This window comes from Hyla sarda, chromosome 7 (genome assembly GCF_029499605.1).
Source record: "Hyla sarda isolate aHylSar1 chromosome 7, aHylSar1.hap1, whole genome shotgun sequence".
Taxonomy (NCBI): domain Eukaryota; kingdom Metazoa; phylum Chordata; class Amphibia; order Anura; family Hylidae; genus Hyla; species Hyla sarda.
This window is the reverse complement of record NC_079195.1, coordinates 220,668,782-220,687,794: the sequence shown is the minus strand read 5'-3', so window position 1 is coordinate 220,687,794 and position 19,013 is coordinate 220,668,782. Positions and strand designations below refer to the sequence as shown.

General features: G+C 39.0%; 1 protein-coding gene and 1 long non-coding RNA gene across 8 annotated transcripts in view; one reads left to right on the top strand and one right to left on the bottom strand.

The window, feature by feature from the left end:
* The window catches only part of LRRC7 (leucine rich repeat containing 7), a 262,845-nt gene extending 245,170 nt beyond the window's left edge, over window positions 1-17,675 (top strand). For 5 of the 7 annotated variants that reach the window (XM_056532755.1, XM_056532754.1, XM_056532753.1 and 2 more), the window contains 2 exons: window positions 2,808-2,898; window positions 3,197-3,727. In XM_056532755.1, the coding sequence (XP_056388730.1) occupies window positions 2,808-2,898; window positions 3,197-3,306 (201 nt within the window). In that variant the 3' untranslated portion in view covers window positions 3,307-3,727. Of the gene's footprint in view, window positions 1-2,807; window positions 3,728-17,328 lie in introns of those variants that run through there. The other 2 variants (XM_056532752.1, XM_056532756.1) reach the window with 2 other exon arrangements.
* Window positions 5,504-10,499, bottom strand: LOC130283365 (uncharacterized). The gene is made up of 2 exons (XR_008846674.1): window positions 7,834-10,499; window positions 5,504-7,719 (listed from the first exon to the last, which is right to left on the bottom strand). It is a non-coding gene; the product is annotated as an uncharacterized LOC130283365 (long non-coding RNA).
* Window positions 17,676-19,013: the final 1,338 nt, after the last annotated feature.

The window sequence follows — 19,013 nt, the reverse complement described above, 5'->3', positions numbered from 1 at the left end:
GTGCTCCAAACAGTCCCTGGAGTCCAGTGGTTAGTGCTCCAGACAGTCCCTGGAATCCAGTGGTTTATTGCTTCAAACAGTCCCTGGAGTCCAGTGGCTTATTGCTCCAAACAGTCCCTGGAGTCCAGTGGCTTATTGCTACAAACAGTCCCTGGAGTCTAGTGGTTTAGTGCTCCATACAGTTCCTGGAGTCCAGTGGTTTATTGCTTCAGACAGTCCCTGGAGTCTAGTGGTTTATTGCTCCGGACAGACCCTGGAGTCCAGTGGTTTATTGCTCCAGACAGTCCCTGGAGTCCAGTGGTTTATTGCTCCGGACAGTCCCTGGAGTCCAGTGGCTTATTGCTCCAAACAGTCCCTGGAGTCCAGTGGCTTATTGCTACAAACAGTCCCTGGAGTCTAGTGGTTTAGTGCTCCATACAGTTCCTGGAGTCCAGTGGTTTATTGCTTCAGACAGTCCCTGGAGTCTAGTGGTTTATTGCTCCGGACAGACCCTGGAGTCCAGTGGTTTATTGCTCCAGACAGTCCCTGGAGTCCAGTGGTTTATTGCTCCAGACAGTCCCTGGAGTCCAGTGGTTTATTGCTCCAGACAGTCCCTGGAGTCCAGTGGCTTATTGCTCCGGACAGTCCCTGGAGTCCAGTGGTTTATTTCTCCAGACAGTCCCTGGAGTCCGGTGGTTTATTGCTCCGGACAGTCCCTGGATATCAATGGTTTACTGTCCCAACAGTCCCTGGATTCCAATAGTTTACTGTTCCAGAAAGTCAATTGAATCCAGTTTAGTGCTCTAGATAGTCCCTGGAATCCAGTGGTTTTACGCTACAGTCCCTGGAATTAAGTGGTTTAGGGCTCAAGACAGTCCCTGGATATCAATGATTTAGTGCTTCAAACAGTCCATGGAGCCCATTGACTCAGTGCTCCAGAGTGACGGGAGTCAATGGTTTACTGCACTATTTTTTGAAGTCCAATCGTTTAGCCCCCAAAATAGTTAATTTTCCATTAGTTTAGTTCCCCAACTCCTGCAAAGATATCCTAGTGTCCAACATCTAATGTAGATAGATAGATATGAGATAGATAGATATGAGATAGACAGATATGAAAGAGATAGATAGATATGAGATAGATAGATAGATAGATAGATAGATAGATAGGAAATAGATAGATAGATAGATAGATATGAGATAGATAGATAGATAGATAGATATGAGATAGATAGATATGAGATAGATAGATAGATATGATAGATAGATACAAAAACAAAAGACGTTAGCAGCACTCCTGGTGGTGAGTAGATGCTGGGTGCACGTCAGAGGGGGAACCCCTGGCCATGGGACCCCAAGGCTGGATACAAACACGAGAAGATAACTGCGGCACTCCAAAGAAGTGGTTGAGGTGAAAAACGTTTATTCCATCTAGAAACACATGACAACGTTTCAGCTGCTACAATGCAGCCTTTCTCAGCCTTGAGATAGATATGAGATAGATAGATAGATAGAAAGATAGATAGATAGATAGATATATGATAGATATATGATGGATAGATAGATAGATAGATAGATAAATAGATATGAGATAGATATGAGATAGATAAATAGATAGATATATGATAGATAGATAGATAGATAGATATGAGATAGATAGATAGATAGATAGATATGAGATAGATATGAGATAGATAGATATGAGATGAGATAGATAGATATGAGAGAGATAGATAGATATGAGAGAGATAGATATGAGATAGATATGAGATAGATAGATATGAGATAGATAGATAGATAGATAGATAGATAGATATGAGATGGATAGATATGAGATGGATAGATAGATATGAGATGGATAGATAGATATGAGATAGATAGATAGATAGATATGAGATAGATAGATAGATATGAGATAGATAGATATGAGAGAGATAGATATGAGATAGATATGAGATAGATAGATATGAGATAGATAGATAGATAGATAGATAGATATGAGATAGATAGATAGATAGATAGATATGAGATAGATAGATAGATAGATATGAGATAGATAGATAGATATGAGATGGATAGATATGAGATGGATAGATAGATATGAGATGGATAGATAGATATGAGATAGATAGATATGAGATAGATAGATATGAGATAGATAGATAGATATGAGAGAGATAGATAGATATGAGATAGATATGAGATAGATAGATATGAGATAGATAGATAGATAGATATGAGATAGATAGATAGATAGATAGATATGAGATAGATAGATAGATATGAGATAGATAGATATGAGATAGATAGATATGAGATGGATAGATATGAGATGGATAGATAGATATGAGATGGATAGATAGATATGAGATAGATAGATAGATAGATAGATAGATATGAGATAGATAGATAGATAGATATGAGAGAGATAGATATGAGAGAGATAGATATGAGATAGATATGAGATAGATAGATATGAGATAGATAGATATGAGATAGATAGATATGAGATAGATAGATAGATAGATAGATATGAGATAGATAGATAGATAGATATGAGATAGATAGATAGATATGAGATGGATAGATATGAGATGGATAGATAGATATGAGATGGATAGATAGATATGAGATAGATAGATATGAGATAGATAGATATGAGATGGATAGATAGATATGAGATGGATAGATAGATAGATATGAGACAGATAGATAGATATGAGATAGATAGATATGAGATGGATAGATAGATAGATAGATATGAGATAGAAAGAAGGACAATTGTGTTACAGAACATTGTTATATTTAACACATTTTTCTTTCCGTTACAGGTGAACGGACACAGCTTTGTACATATGGAGCACGAGATGGCCGTCTCGCTCCTGAAGAACTTTCCAACCACAGTGGACCTTGTAATTCAACGTGAGCTTACTGTCTAAATATTTTTATAATTGGTAATGATATCAGACAGATCTCCTTCTTCTAAGACATTTTTTTTCTTTCTTTTTTTTGCCAATTGCTGGATCAATGGCAAAGTTCAGTGCCAAATGTAGGATAAATGTTGACTATTGACTGAAACGTGTTGACGCAAGATACATAGGAAACCTAATGTGGATTCTAATAATAATAATTATTATGATATTGTATTTGTTTTAACCATTAGCCTGAGGCTGAGCATTTTGGTGCGAATTTTATAAAACCAATAACGTTTCTTCCCAAGGCGGATTTTACCGTATCGAGAGCGCGGAAGCACATGAGCTGCTCTTCTGGTTCCTGGAAAAACTATTAAAAAAAAAAGTAAAAAAAAGAAGAAAAAAAAAACGCCATTAAGCACTGCCTCAACATTGTATATGCCTTTTATATAGAACATTAAAAAAAATTACCTAGAAGGAATCGCAAGTCATATTTTGACTTCTATACAAAAAAAAGATTACAAAACAGAAGAATATTTTCTTAACTTATGAAGAAATTGATAAGAAAGTATTTATTAAAGATGTAGATGTTACGCTGAATTAATATTTCCCTTTTTTATACACATATATATATATATAAATATATAATAAAACAAATAGATACGTATGCCTTATGGAAACCACTTTAAATGTGTAGACTTAATACAGTTTAATAAAGTTCGATTTTTTTAAGATGAGGAGGAGAGCCCCGTAGGGTCATCTCACATGTATAGGGTGGTGTTAGGGATATAGGTCGTACGTCAGGGGGTGGCTGAAAGGGTAGGCCTAAAAAAGACAGAACTCCCGCCCCCCCCCCCCCCCCCCCCCCCCCCAAAAAAACAAAGAAAAACTTTTTGGTTGATAACAAATATGGCTGCCGCCCAGAACTGGGGTGGTTGGTTATACTGGGTTAAAAAAAACATTGCTGCTGTCTTTTAAATGAAAAATAAATCAATAAATAAATTAAATTAAAAAAAAAAAAACAAATAAATAAAAAAAAACAGTGCCACACCTGTCCACAGGTTGTGTGTGGTATTGCAGCTTAGCTTCATTAAAGGGGTACTCCGGTGAAAACCTTTTTTCTTTTAAATCAACTGGTGGCAGAAAGTTAAACATATTTGTAAATTACTGCTATTAAAAAATCTTAATCCTTCCTGTCCTTATTAGCTGCTGAATACTACAGAGGGAATTCTTTTCTTTTTGGAATGCTCTCTGATGACATCACGACCACAGTTCTCTTTGCTGACATCATTATAATAAAAATAACACTTTATTTATTGTTGTCCTTAGTGGGATTTGAACTCGAGTCCCCGGCACTGCAAGGCAGCAGCGCTAACCACTGAGCCACCATGCTGCCCTTGGCATACATCTGCTATGCATGGTTGCTAAAATGGACAGAGATGTCAGCAGAGAGCACTGTGTTCGTGATGTCATCAGTGTTCCAAAAAGAAAGAAATTTCCTCTGTAGCATTCAGCAGCTAATAAGTACTGGAAGGATTAAGATTTTTTAATAGAAGTAATTTACAAATATGTTTAACTTTCTGCCAGCAGTTGATTTAAAAGAAAAGAGGTTTTCACCGGAGTACCCCTTTAATTTATATAGCTGAGCTGCAATACCAAACCCAACCTGGTGTGGCACTGTGTTTTGGATTTTGGATATATGTTTGTAATCCTGGATGACCCCCCATTAAAAGGGTAATACCGTGGAAAACTTTTTTATTTAATCAACTGGTGCCAGAAAGTTTAACAGATTTGTAAATCACTTCTATTAAAAAATCTTAATCCTTCCAGTACTTTTTAGGGGCTGTATACTATAGAGAAATCCAAAAAAGAAATGCATTTCCTGTGATGTCCTGACCACAGTGCTGTCTGCTGACCCCTGCTGTCCATTTTAGGAATTGGGGAAAATCCCCATAGCAAACATATGCTTCTAAAATGGACAGCAGAGGTCAGCAGAGAGCACTGTGGTCAGGACATCACAGGAAATGCATTTCTTTTTTGGATTTCTCTTTAGTATACAGCCCCTAAAATGTACTGGAAGGATTAAGATTTTTTTATAGAAGTGATTTACAAATCTGTTTAACTTTCTGACAACAGTTGATTTAAAAAAAAAAAAGTTTTCCACGGTAGTACCCCTTTAAGGCATGACCACAATGACACTCGGAAAATATGTAGTCTTATCTCTTTCTATCCTATTAGGGTCTATATACTCCATAGAGGGTGTTCACCACTCGACCCAGAGGCCCCGGGATGATCCAGCTTATTCATGTATATGTAAATAGAGCAGCATTTCTTAACCAGTGTGCCTCCAGCTGTTGCACAGCTACAACTCCCAGCATGCCCAGACAGCCTTTGGCTGTCTGGGCATGCTGGGAGTTGTAGCCGTGCACCAGCCGGAGGCACACCATTTGGAAAACACTGTCGGACATTGATAGTAATGATCACATGCAATACTATAATTCTCCTGTAGTGGCCACTGTAGGGGAAATGAGCAGCTAATGGGAGCCAGACTCATCTGATTGTCTGACAAGACAGTCCCTATAAAATGCATTATAAAATGCGCCAAATTATTATTATTATTTTTTTTTTTTTTCATTTGTTTACCAAGGCTACATCTCCTGGCAAAAATTATGGAACCCCAACACGAGGATGGTTGCCCACTTTATTTGTTGTTTTTTTTTTTTTTCGTTTTTTTTTACTCAAATCCACAAATTACAGATATAACAGAACAGTCATTCTGGCTTCATGAACAATCCCTCGGAAGGAAAAAATAAATGTTAATGGCAGATGTTTTTCCAGATCAAGTAGAGAATAGTGATGAGCGGCAGGGGCCATATTGGAATTCGCGATATTTCGTGAATATATTGACGATTATTTGTCCTATGTTCGCGAAATTCACATTCACTATGTTCCTTCACTTTTTTTTCCCATTCGAAAATTGTTGTTAGTTTTTTTTTTTTTTTTTCACATGCAAATTTTTATGCAAATTTTTCATGCATGGAAAATTTGCATAAAAATTTGCACGTGAAAAAAAAAAAAAAAGAATATTCATCATTACGAATATATTCTAAATATTCCCGAAATCCCAAAGTGCCGATGTTCGCGATAAAAATTTGCATTACGAATAATCATGCTCAACACTTGTTTCCATGAAAAATTTGCACAAAAATTTGCATGTGAAAAAAAATAAATTCATAAAAAAAAAACGACTATTCGTCATTATGAATATATAGCACTTTATTCTAAATATTCCCGAAATGGGGAAGTGCTGATGTTCGCCTTAAAAATTTGCATTACGAATATTCATGCTCAACACTTGTTTCCATGGAAAATGTGCATAAAAATTTGCATGTGAAAAAAAAATTAATAAAAATTAAAAACGAATATTCGGCATTATGAATATATAGCACTTTATTCTAAATGTTCCCGAAATGGCGAAGTGCCGATGTTCGTGATAAAAATTCGCATTACGAATATTCATGCTCAACACTTGTTTCCATGGAAAATTTGCATGTTAAAAAAAAAAAATTCATAAAAATAAAAAACGAATGTTCGTCATTATGAATATGTAGCACTTTATTCTAAATATTCCCGAAATGGGGAAGTGCTGATGTTTGCCTTAAAAATTTGCATTACGAATATTCATCCTCAACACTTGTTTCCATGGAAAATTTGCATAAAATTTTGCATGTGAAAAAAAAACCGAATGATTAAGAATATTATAATATTAAATATTATAATATAAAATTAAAGATGCCTATCCTAAAGAAAAGGTTCTTTGCACTGTGATAGGATAGATTACTATCCTCGACAATGACTTCACTATCAACAAGTCTATTTTGCATTGATGGTATGAGAAAAGTGTCCAAAATTTTACCGTACCCCAATGAGTGCGCTGACTGCTGAGGTCATGATCGCCATCTTTCATCCCTTTCATCTGACATGCAGCCCTGTATTATAAATAATGAGAAATGTCATTGGTTTGCCAGATATCATCTTTCTATGTTTCACTTGAATCGCAATAAAATGAAAATCCAACACAGAGTGTGGCAGAAGATGTTGGTTGTTCCCAATTCCTGTATTATCTATATGGCCAATGCAAATTGATAACTGATCGCTAATAATAATTTTCCTTCTGTCCTCCCAACCAGGGTGCCTCCATTTGTTGCAAAACTACAATTCCCAGCATGCCCGGACAGCCTTTGGCTGTCCGGGCATGCTGGGAATTGTAGTTTTGCAACAAATGGAGGCACCCTGCTTAGAAAACACTGCTTCACACTCTATAGGGGAAATTTATCAAGGGTGGTGTAGGTGAACGAGTTTTCTACACCTTAAAGGGGTACTCCGGTGGAAAACATTTTTTTTTTTTTTGTTAAATCAACTGGTGCCATTAAACAGATTTTTAAATGACTTCTATTAAAAAAAATCTTAATCCTTCCAGTACTTATTAGCTGCTAAATACTACAGAGGAAATTATTTTCTTTTTGGAACACAGAGCTCTCTGGTGAGATCACGAGCACAGTGCTCTCTGCTGACATCTCTGTCCATTTTAGGAACTGTCCAGAGCAGCATATGTTTGCTATTAGTGATGAGCGGCATATGCCATATTTGAATTCGCGATATTTTGCAAATATGTGGATGAATATTCATCCTATATTCGCGAAATTCGCATATTCGCGGTTGTTTTTGCTTTGCGTAAATGCGCTTGCATTTCTACCTATCTCAAATGTGTCTACCTATCTATCTCACATCTATCTATCTCACATCTATCTACAGTATATTATCTATCTATCTATCTATATTATCTATCTATCTATCTCATATCTATCTATCTATCTATCTACCTACCTACCTACCTACCTACCTACCTATCTGTATTATCTATATCTATCTCAAATCTATCTACCTATCTATATTATCTACCTATCTATCTCATATATATCTATCTCTATCATATCTATCTATCTATTTATATCTCATATCTATCTCATATCTATCTATCTATCTATATCTCATATCTATCTCATATCTATCTATCTATCTATATCTCATATCTATCTCATATCTATCTATCTATATCTCATATCTATCTCATATCTATCTATCTATATCATATCTATCTTTGCGCATGTGCAAAGTAAAAACCGTAGACTGTTTCCATACGGGAAACCGTATATGGATTTTACTTTGCACATGCGCATTTGCATCCTAAAGTCCCCACCCAACACCCCTCCCATTAAAAATTGACAACATTTTCAAAAGCGTGTTTCATCATTATTTTATAAAAACGGATGGAAATGCACTTTTAAATACAGTATACTGTTTAAAAACGCATACGGTTTACTTTTTCCCATACTGTTCCATCCGTTTTTTTGCCATACGTTTTTTTTAAATTATTTTTTTTTAAACTGATTGAAAACAGTATGGCAAAACCCCAGTGAACCCAGCCTTACTTGCTGTGCGGCCTCAATAAAAGGGGCGAAGCTTAACTTAATTAATTTTGACCATGTAAAGGTGCGCCAGATTTCACAAAAAACTGATTCATAAAATTGGGCTCATTCTTAGGCTAAGATCACACATGGTAACATTTACAGATATAATTTGCCATACATGCGTATTTTTGTCAAAAGTCTGGCAAAACAAAAAATGGTTGTCAAACCATTTATTGTTGTTGTTTTTATTCTTTAGTTTCTGTCCTGTTGCTGTGATATCTTCCTTGCTCCACCTTTATGCTTTCCTTTTATATCCTTTGCATTTATATATTCTTGCACAAATTTTACATACAGCTGAGTGGGAACAACCAACATCATCTTGCACACTCCAAGTTAGTCTAATAATCCTTTCCATTGATTCAATTCACAGCTCTTTTTTTTGTTCTGGCCATGTTTTCGTCCACAGCTCGGTAAGATCTATTAAGGGCTTTCCCTTAAAGGGGTACTCTGCCCCTAGACATCTTATCTCCTATCCAAAGGATAGGGGATAAGATGTCTGATCGCGGGAGTCCCGTCGTTCAGAGCATCAGGTTCAGCGCTGGAGGCTCGTGATGTCACGGCCGCGCCCCACTTGTGACGTCACAGCCATGCCCCCTCAATGCAAGTCTATGGGATGGGGCGTGACGTGACCGTGACGCCACGAGCCTCCGCCCCGCATCGGCAGTCATATGACATGGAGTGAAGTTCGCTCCGTGCACCGGATGTCTGGGGTGCCGCAGCTGAGATTTTGGGGGGTCCCCAGTGGCAGGACCCCCGTGATCCGACATCTTATCCTCTATACTTTGGATAGGGGATTAGATGTCTATGGGCGGAGTACCCCTTTAACCTGCAGAAAATTTAAAAAAAAATTAGATTTGTGTTGGTATTTTTTGCCCTAATTTCCCCTCAACTTTGAGTGATTCAATAACTTTTTCTTCTACTTGATCTGTCAAATAATTCTTATATATAATAGTTTGAGGAATGTTTCGTTAAGGCCAGAATGCTCAACTATAAACCAAACTTTTTGTTTTGTGCACACAAAAAAATAATAAATAATAATTTTAATAAAATTAAAAATAATTAAAAAAAAAGAAAATTTTTTTGCCAGGTGCTATATAGTAATTGGTAAGTGACCCCTGGTCTTCAATACTGGTGGGCCCAGATCACCCTTAATCCACCCCAAGCGGCCATATTAGAGGTCACCCAAAAAACATTTTGATAACCCAATGGGGACACTTTTTGTTAATTAGAATTGTCCTTAAAAGGATGGTGCACTATATGGCAGCCATATTAGATGTCACCCACTTTAACATAAATTTTTCAATAACCCAATGGGGACCCATTTATTTTTAATTTATTTTTTAATTTTTAATTAAAAACGTCCTTTAAAGGGTAGATGCACTAGGATGTGACATGGCGGAAGATGTTATTTCTGGGGGGCGTTCACTGAAAGGAAGGGGCTTGGGCGCAAAGGATATTTAAAGGAGCGCATACCTTTTAAAGAGAGTTTTTCTTTTTTCGCCCCATCATGGAAACAAAAACTGTAGAATGTTTTAAGGTTCAAATCACAGTCCAAAAATCGCAAAAAAATATTGGTCATTGAAATCAATGCCCAAAAAACTAAGCAAAGGCCTGAGGAAGCAAATCAGTCGTCTCTTCAGTCGCCCATCAGCACCGGAGCCGCCACCCTCTTCTTCAGTCCCGAGGATCGGAAGAATTTTTGGATTTTTTACCCCCTCCTCCCAACCAGTGTACGGACTATATGCTTCATCTAATTCTTCTGCCCCCACCACACGTTCCTATGAACTTCGATGAATGTTAAGACTCAAAAAAGTTTTTCTTTTTTTCAGGTGAAATTCAGTTCATTAATGTTTATAAAGAAAACAAATCTTTGTATATTTTTTATGTTGTGGCAAGATGGAGCACCGAGGACTGTTAGCTTTTTCGACGGCATGTGATCTGTTTTACCCCCCTTTTGGCTTTGTTTATTACTAGGATATTTTTCCATGCTTTGAAGCGCTTCTGTGGAAGATTTTGAATAAAATTGATTCAGATCTTTAGTAACAATGTAACAGCCAGACAGTTGTAGGCTGCTCTTATTATTTTTACTTGTCAATTTTTGGTCTTTAGAGATATATATATATACATAAATATGTATATATATATATATATATATATATATATATATATATATATATATATATATACATAAATATATATATATATATTATTTATATTAATATATATTTATATATTATAATTTTATTTATTTATTTTATATAATTTTTTTTAATGTATTTATTTATATTATATTATAATATATATATATATATATATAATTTTTTATTTATTGATATTATATATTTTTAATGTATTTATATTATAATATATATATATTATAATGTTTAATTTTATTTATATTATTATATATATATATATATATATATATATTTCTCCTTTTTTTTATTATTTATTAATATTATAATATCTTAAAGCAATGTTTCCTAACCAGTGCGCCTCCAGATGTTGAAAAACTAAAACTTCCAGTATGCCCGAGCAGATGTAGTTTTGCAACAGCTGAAGGCACACTGGATGGGAAACACTGGGTTTAAAGGGGTATTCCAGGCAAAAACTTTTTTTATATATATCAACTGGCTCCGGAAAGTTAAACAGATTTGTAAATTACTTCTATTAAAAAATCTTAATCCTTCCAATAGTTATTAGCTTTTGAAGTTGAGTTGTTGTTTTCTGTCTAACTGCTCTCTGATGACTCACGTCTCGGGAGCTGTGCAGTTCCTATGGAGATATTCTCCCATCATGCACAGCTCCCGGGAAGTGACATCATCATGGAGCAGTTAGACAGAAAACTTCAGAAGCTAATAACTATTGGAAGGATTAAGATTTTTTAATAGAAGCAATTTACAAATCTGTTTTACTTTCTGGAGTCAGTTGATTATATATATATATATATATATATATATATATATATATATATATATATATATATATATAATATATAAAAAGGTTTTGCCTGAAATACCCCTTTAAATATTGAAACATTATTAATGACATGCTGGCTACCTGCAGCTGCCACTAGGGGGAGCTTAAGAGCTTGGTGTAGACAAAGCATTATCCTTTTACACTATAACAGAATTTGTCAACCAGTGTGCCTCCAGCTGTTGCAAAACTTCAACTCCCAGCATGCCCGGACAGCCATTGGCTGTCGGGGCATGCTGGGAATTGTAGTTTTGCAACAACTGGAGGCACACTGGTTGGGAAACACTTGGTTAAAATATGGAAACTTGTGAACATATGTTGTGCTGCTTGAGTCAAGCCTAAATCCACTACAATATCTGCATACACAGAGTTATTTAAATGGAGTTATCCAGGATTAGAAACATACCTGCTTTAATACAGAAACAGCGCCACTCTTGTCCCCAGTTTGTGTAAGGTATTGCACCTCAGTTCCATTGAAGTGATTGGAGCAGAGTTGTAATACCAAACACAACCTGAGGATAGGGGTGGTGGTGTTTTTTGAAGAAAAGCAGCTGCATTTTCCTAATCCGGTATAACCCCATTAATATTCAACACCTTTGAAGTATCTGCAATTATTTTCTGTCTTGTAGTTTCTTCTACTGTTCCTGCTGCCTGGGTGACCAGAAAAACAGTTTTCTTGAAAACACAGCACCACTCTCGTCTTCAGTTTGTGTGTGGTATTGCGGCTCAATTCTACTAAAAGGGATTATTCAGGATTAGAGAAACGCAGATTTTCTTCCAAAAACAGATCCACAGATCTTCTCAGGTTGAGTGTGGTATTATAGCTCGGCTTTATTCACTTTAATGAAACTGAGGTGCAATACCACACACAAACTGAGGACAAGAGTGGCGCTGTTTCTAATCCTTGAGAAATGGGTTTTCGAGGACTTTGGTTATGATGGCGTATTCCTCCAGGCTCCCTTAGAAGTGAAAAGTTGTCCGGCCCGGTCAGTGTCGATGGGACTGGCCTACTGTGTATAGAAGCCTCCCGACTCTACCATGACAGATAATGATGTGGGAGAGAAGGGTCAAACATGTTGTATTTCTCTCCCTGAACTGTTTACGAGGGGATAAGCTTCATAAGCACCTCGACCCTTGATAAAGCCGGTTGCAGCCGGCAAAACGTCGGGGGGGGGGGGGGTGTCACTATATGGCGTTTTAACAAGCAGTTTAGGGAGCAAGAGCTAATAATAACCACAATTAATGGATTGGAGGCATTCATTTGACTCAGGAGAGGAGGACGGAATAACACCCCTTAGGGGAGTCCATCCAATCCCAGTAGCACAATAGGAAAATATATTCCATATCACTTGCTCTCAAACTGTGTTTTTTTAAAACACATAATTTCTATAATTTCTCACCAATGTTAAGAGTTAATAAAGGAATAATAAAGATATAAGTTTTAATATTAGAGGGTTCCCAAGTTTTGGGAAATTAGTCCCATGAGGGCGTAAGCCTTAATGGGAAATTGGATATATTCTGTATAAACCCTGGGAAACCCTTTGGATGAATTTGATTTGTTGTTACGTGGGGATAAGCGGCCAACAGAGGTGTCCGGCAGCCTCTATCTCTCCATTCAGAACACATGAACATTCGGCCAAGTCGGAAGAGATTGCAGTTGTATTAAGATAGGTCATCAATATTAATGAGGAGTGACACAGCGCCATACATACAGTTGTGGCAGTGTGTGGTATTGCAGCTTAATCCAATTTATTTTTTTTATTTTTTATTTCATTTTCAGTTGCAATAAACAAAAATACTATTTATAATCAATGAATTTAGTGGAATCAAATTAAATTACAATTTTTTGATCCCAGCCATCCCCACCCTCCTATCCCTACCTCCCCTCCCACCCAACTTCCCCAATCTCTCCCTACCCTCCTGAACGCACGGAGCCAGAGGCCATGATCGTGACGTCATGGATACACCCCCCGTGACAATACGCCATTACGCCATGCCCCTCTCCATTCATGTCTATGGGAGGGGGCGTGTTAGTCGACACCCCCCCTCCCATAGACATGAATGGAGGGGGCGTAGCGTGACAACATGAGGGGCGTGGCCGTGATGTCACGACCATTGCTGCAGGAACCTGGTGTTTGTTTAGAACCCCCACGGGATCCCCGCGATCAGCCATCTTATCCCCTATTCTTTTGATAGGGCATAGGATGTCCAGCAGCGGAGTACCCCTGAAAGATTTCTATTTCCATGTTTCCCATTCTTTTAAAATTACTGCACCCTTTTTCACACCCTGAAAGGATAGTATTTAATTTTTTTTTTTTTTCAACTAAATATTAAACCACTCTTGGTGCAAACCATTTTCTGATGAATATTTTAACCAGTCCCAATAATTTTAGAATAATTATTTTTTTCTTTTCCCTAATCCAAATATGGCTGTATTAAAGTTATACACTGCTGAAAAAAATAAAGGGAACACTGCGATAACACATCCTAGATCTGAATGAGCTAATCGTATGAAATACTTTGGTCTTTACATAGTTGAATGCGCTGACAACAAAATCACACAAAAATTATCAATGGAAATCAAATGTATCAACCCATGGAGGTCTGGATATGGAGTCACACTCAAAATCACAGTGGAAAACCCCACTACAGGCTGATCCAACTTTATGTAATGTCCTTAAAGGGGTTGTGCGCTGCCCTGCAGTTCGGAGCTCCGCTCACAGCGTCCGGAAGTTCATTACTCCGAACGATGTGTGTGGGCTTCCGTGTTCACAGCCGCCGGGCGTGACGTCTCGCCCGCCCCCTCAACGAAAGTCTATGGGAAGGGGGCGCGACCGCTGTCATGCCCCCTTCCCATAGACTTTGGTAGAGGGAGCGGGCGTGACGTCACGAGGGGGCAGGCGAGACGTCACGAGGGGGCCAGGCGTGACGTCATGCCCGGCGGCCGCGAACATGGAAGCCCACACACAGCGTTCGGAGTAATGAACTTCCGGACGCTGTAAGGGGAGCTCCGAACTGCAGGGCAGCGCACAACCCCTTTAAAACAAGTCACAATGAGGCTCAGTAGTGTGTGTGGCCTCCACGTGCCCGAATGACCTCCCTACAACGCCTGGGCATGATCCTGATGAGGTGGAGGATGGTCTCCTGAGGGATGTCCTCCCAGACCTGGACTAAAGCATCCGCCAACTCCTGGACAGTCTGTGGTGGATGGAGCAAAACGTCCCAGATCAGATTCAGGTCTGGGGAACGGGCGGCCAGTCCATAGCATCAATGCCTTCCTCTTGTAGGAACTGCTGACACACTCCAGCCACATGAGGTCTAGCATTGTCTTGCATTAGGAGGAACCCAGAGCCAACCGCACCAGCATATGGTCTCACAAGGGGTTCGAGGGTCTCATCTTGGTACCTAACGGCAGTCAGGCTACCTCTGGCAAGCAAATTGAGGGCTTTGCGGCCCCCAAAGAAATGCCACCCCACACCATTACTGACCCACCGCCAAGCCGATCATGCTGGAGGATGTTGCAGGCAGCAGAACGTTCTCCACAGCATCTCCAGACTCCGTCATGTCTGTCACATGTGCTCAGTGTGAACCTGCTTTCATATGTGAAGAGCACAGGGCGCCAGTGGTGAATTTGCCAACCTTTGTGTTCTCTGGCAAATGCCAATCGTCCTGCACGATGTTGGACTGCAGGCATAACCCCTACCTGTGGACGTCGGGCCCTCATACCACCCTCATGGAGTCTGTTTCCGACCGTTTGAGTGGACACATGCACATTTGTGGCCTGCTGGAGGTCATTTTGCAGTGCTCCGGCAGTGCTCCTCCTGCTCCTCCTTGCACAAAGGTGGAGGTAGCGGTCCTGCTGCTGGGTTGTTGCCCTCCTACAGCCTCCTCCACGTCTCCTGATGTACTGGCCTGTCTCCTGATAGTGCCTCCATGCTCTGGACACTACGCTGACAGACACAGCAAACCTTCTTGCCACAGCTCGCATTGATGTGCCATCCTGCACTACCAAAGCCACTTGTGGGGGTTGTGGATTCCGTCTCATGCTACCACTATTGTGAAAGCACCACCAGCATTCAAAAGTGACCAAAACATCAACCAGGAAGCATAGGAAATGAGAAGTGGTCTGTGGTCACCACCTACAGAACCACTCCTTTATTTATACTCCTATAAATATCCTGTATTATACTCCAGAGCTGTACTCACTATTCTGCTGGTGAGGTCACTGTGTACATACATTACATTACTTATCCTGTACTGATCCTGAGTTATATCCTGTATTATACTCCAGAACTGTACTCACTATTCTGCTGGTGGGGTCACTGTGTACATACATTACATTACTTACAGTGGGGATCAAAAGTTTGGGCACCTCAGGTAAAAATTTGTATTAATGTGCATAAAGAAGCCAAGGAAAGATGGAAAAATCTCCAAAAGGCATCAAATTACAGATTAGACATTCTTATAATATGGCAACAAAAGTTAGATGTTATTTCCATCATTTACACTTTCAAAATAACAGAAAACAAAAAAATGGCGTCTGCAAAAGTTTGGGCACCCTGCAGAGTTAAAGGAGAACTTTGGAATATAAAAATTGTCGCCCATAGTGCCAGCAGTAAAAAAATAAAGATGTACATACCTTTCTCCGCTCCCCCGGGGCCTCCGGTAACCAGCTCCAGTCTCCGCCGCGATCCTCTTCCTGGTTGCCGGTGGTCGGATGAATCATACTGCGCTCAACCAATCACCGGCCGCAGCAAAGTCAGACTCGGCCGGCAATAGGCTGAGCGGCAGTGTGAAAATGCTTCAGGACACAAAATTCTTCACTACACCAGCACCTGCAGCCGGGGCCGAAAACGTCACACTGCCGCTCAACCTATCGCCGGCCGAGTCGGGACTTCACTGCGGCCGGTGATTGGCTGAGCGCAATAAGACTCTCCGACCACCGGCAACCAGGAAGAGGATCACGGCGGAGGCCGGAGCCGGTTACCGAAGGCCCCGGGGGAGCGGCGGAAGGTATGTACATCTTTATTTTTTTACTGACAGCAGTATGGGGGCCAATTTTTATATTTCAGAGTTCTCCTTTAATATCTTGTACTGCCTCCTTTGGCAAGTATCACAGGTTGTAAACACTTTTTGTAGCCAGCCAAGAGTCTTTCAATTCTTGTTTGAGGTATCTTTGCCCATTCTTCCTTACAAAAGTCTTCCAGTTCTTTGAGATTTCTGTGCTGTCTGTCACGCACTGCTCTTTTAAGGTCTATCCATAGATTTTCAATTATGTTGAGGTCAGGAGATTGTGAAGGCCATGGCAAAACCTTCAGTTTACGCCTCTTGATGTAATCCCCCCGTGGATTTCGAGGTGTGTTTAGGATAATTATCCATTTGTAGAAGCCATCCTCTCTTTAACTTCAGCTTTTTCACAGATGGCATCAAGTTAGCATCCAAAATTTGCTAAAATTTTATTAAATCCATTTTTCCTTCTACTCGTGAGATGTTCCCTGTGCCACTGGCTGCAATATAAGCCCAAAGCATGATTGATCCACCCCCATGCTTAACAGTTGGACAGAGGTTCTTTTAATTAAATTCTGTTCCCCTTCTTCTCCAAACGTACCTTTGCTCATTCCGGCCAAAAAGTTCAATTTTAACCTCACCGGTCCACAGAACTTGTTTCCAAAATGCATCAGGCTTGTCTATATGTTCATTTGCAAAGTTCAAACGCTGATTTTTGTGGTGAGAACGTAGAAGAGGTTTTCTTCTGATGACTCTTCCATGAAGAGTGTATGTGTACAAGTATCTCTTTATAGTGGAATAGTGTACCACAACTCCAGTGTCTGCCAGATCTTTCTGGAGGGATTGTGCAGTCAAACGTGGGTTTTGAATTGTTTTTCTCACAATCCTGCGAGCTGTTCTGTCTGATATTTTTCTTGGTCTTCCAGATCTTGCTTTAACTTCCACTGTTCCTGATGACTGCCATTTCTTAATTACATTCCGAACAGAGGATATTAACATCTGAAAAGTTTTTGCCATCTTCAGCTTTGTGAGCGTCAACTATTTTCAGTTTCAGATTTCTAGACAACTACTTATAAGAACCCGTGGTGCTGATTGTTGGGGCAAGGTCAGATGAGTCTGGGCATTTAAAACCTTTGAGAATGACATCACCTGGTCTTCCCAGATGATGATTGAGAACAATCCATGACACTGGCAGTCTCAGCTTTGCAAAGTTGGCAGTGCATGCTATAAATTCTGCAGGGTGCACAAACTTTTGCAGACGCCATTTTTTTGTTTTCTGTTATTTTGAAAGTGTAAATGATGGAAATAAAATCTAACTTTTGTTGACATATTATAAGAATGTCTAATCTGTAATTTGATGCCTTTTGGAGATTTTTCCATCTTTCCTTGGCTTCTTTATGCACATTAATTCAAATTTTTACCTGGGGTGCCCAAACTTTTGATCCCCACTGTATCCTGTACTGATCCTGAGTTATATCCTGTATTATACCCCAGAGCTGTACTCACTATTCTGCTGGTGAGGTCACTGTGTACATACATTACATTACTTATCCTGTACTGATCCTGAGTAATATCCTGTATTATACTCCAGAGCTGTACTCACTATTCTGCTGGTGAGGTCACTGTGTACATACATTACATTACTTATCCTGTACTGATCCTGAGTTATATCCTGTATTATACTCCAGAGCAGCTATTCTGCTGGTGAGGTCACTGTGTACATACATTACATTACTTATCCTGTACTGATCCTGAGTTATATCCTGTATTATACCCCAGAGCTGTACTCACTATTCTGCTGGTGAGGTCACTGTGTACATACATTACATTACTTATCCTGTACTGATCCTGAGTTATATCCTGTATTATACTCCATAACTGTACTCACTATTCTGCTGGTGAGGTCACTGTGTACATACATTACATTACTTATCCTGTACTGATCCTGAGTTATATCCTGTATTATACTCCAGAGCTGTACTCACTATTCTGCTGGTGAGGTCACTGTGTACATACATTACATTACTTATCCTGTACTGATCCTGAGTTATATCCTGTATTATACTCCAGAGCTGTACTCCCTATTCTGCTGGTGGGGTCACTGTGTACATACATTACATTACTTATCCTGTACTGATCCTGAGTTATATCCTGTATTATACTTCAGAGCTGTACTCACTATTCTGCTGGTGAGGTCACTGTGTACATACATTACATTACTTATCCTGTACTGATCCTGAGTTATATCCTGTATTATACTCCAGAGCTGTACTCACTATTCTGCTGGTGGGGTCACTGTGTACATACATTACATTACTTAGTCTCACAGAAGTGTCATTGACTTGGAGTTACATTGTGTTTTATTAGTGTTCCCTTTATTATTTTTTGAGCAGTGTATATACTACCTCCTATGTACAAGAATATAACCTACTATAATACCATCCTATGTAGAGCAGATGGTGATTTGCGCTCTCGATCGTTCTTTGGCATGAAATAAAAATAACTCAGATGTGGTGAAACAGGAAGATAATTTACATTTACAAGATTATTTCTATCTTTCAGGAATACATTTTTTTGGTTTATAATCACCATCTGTACGATACAGAAAGAA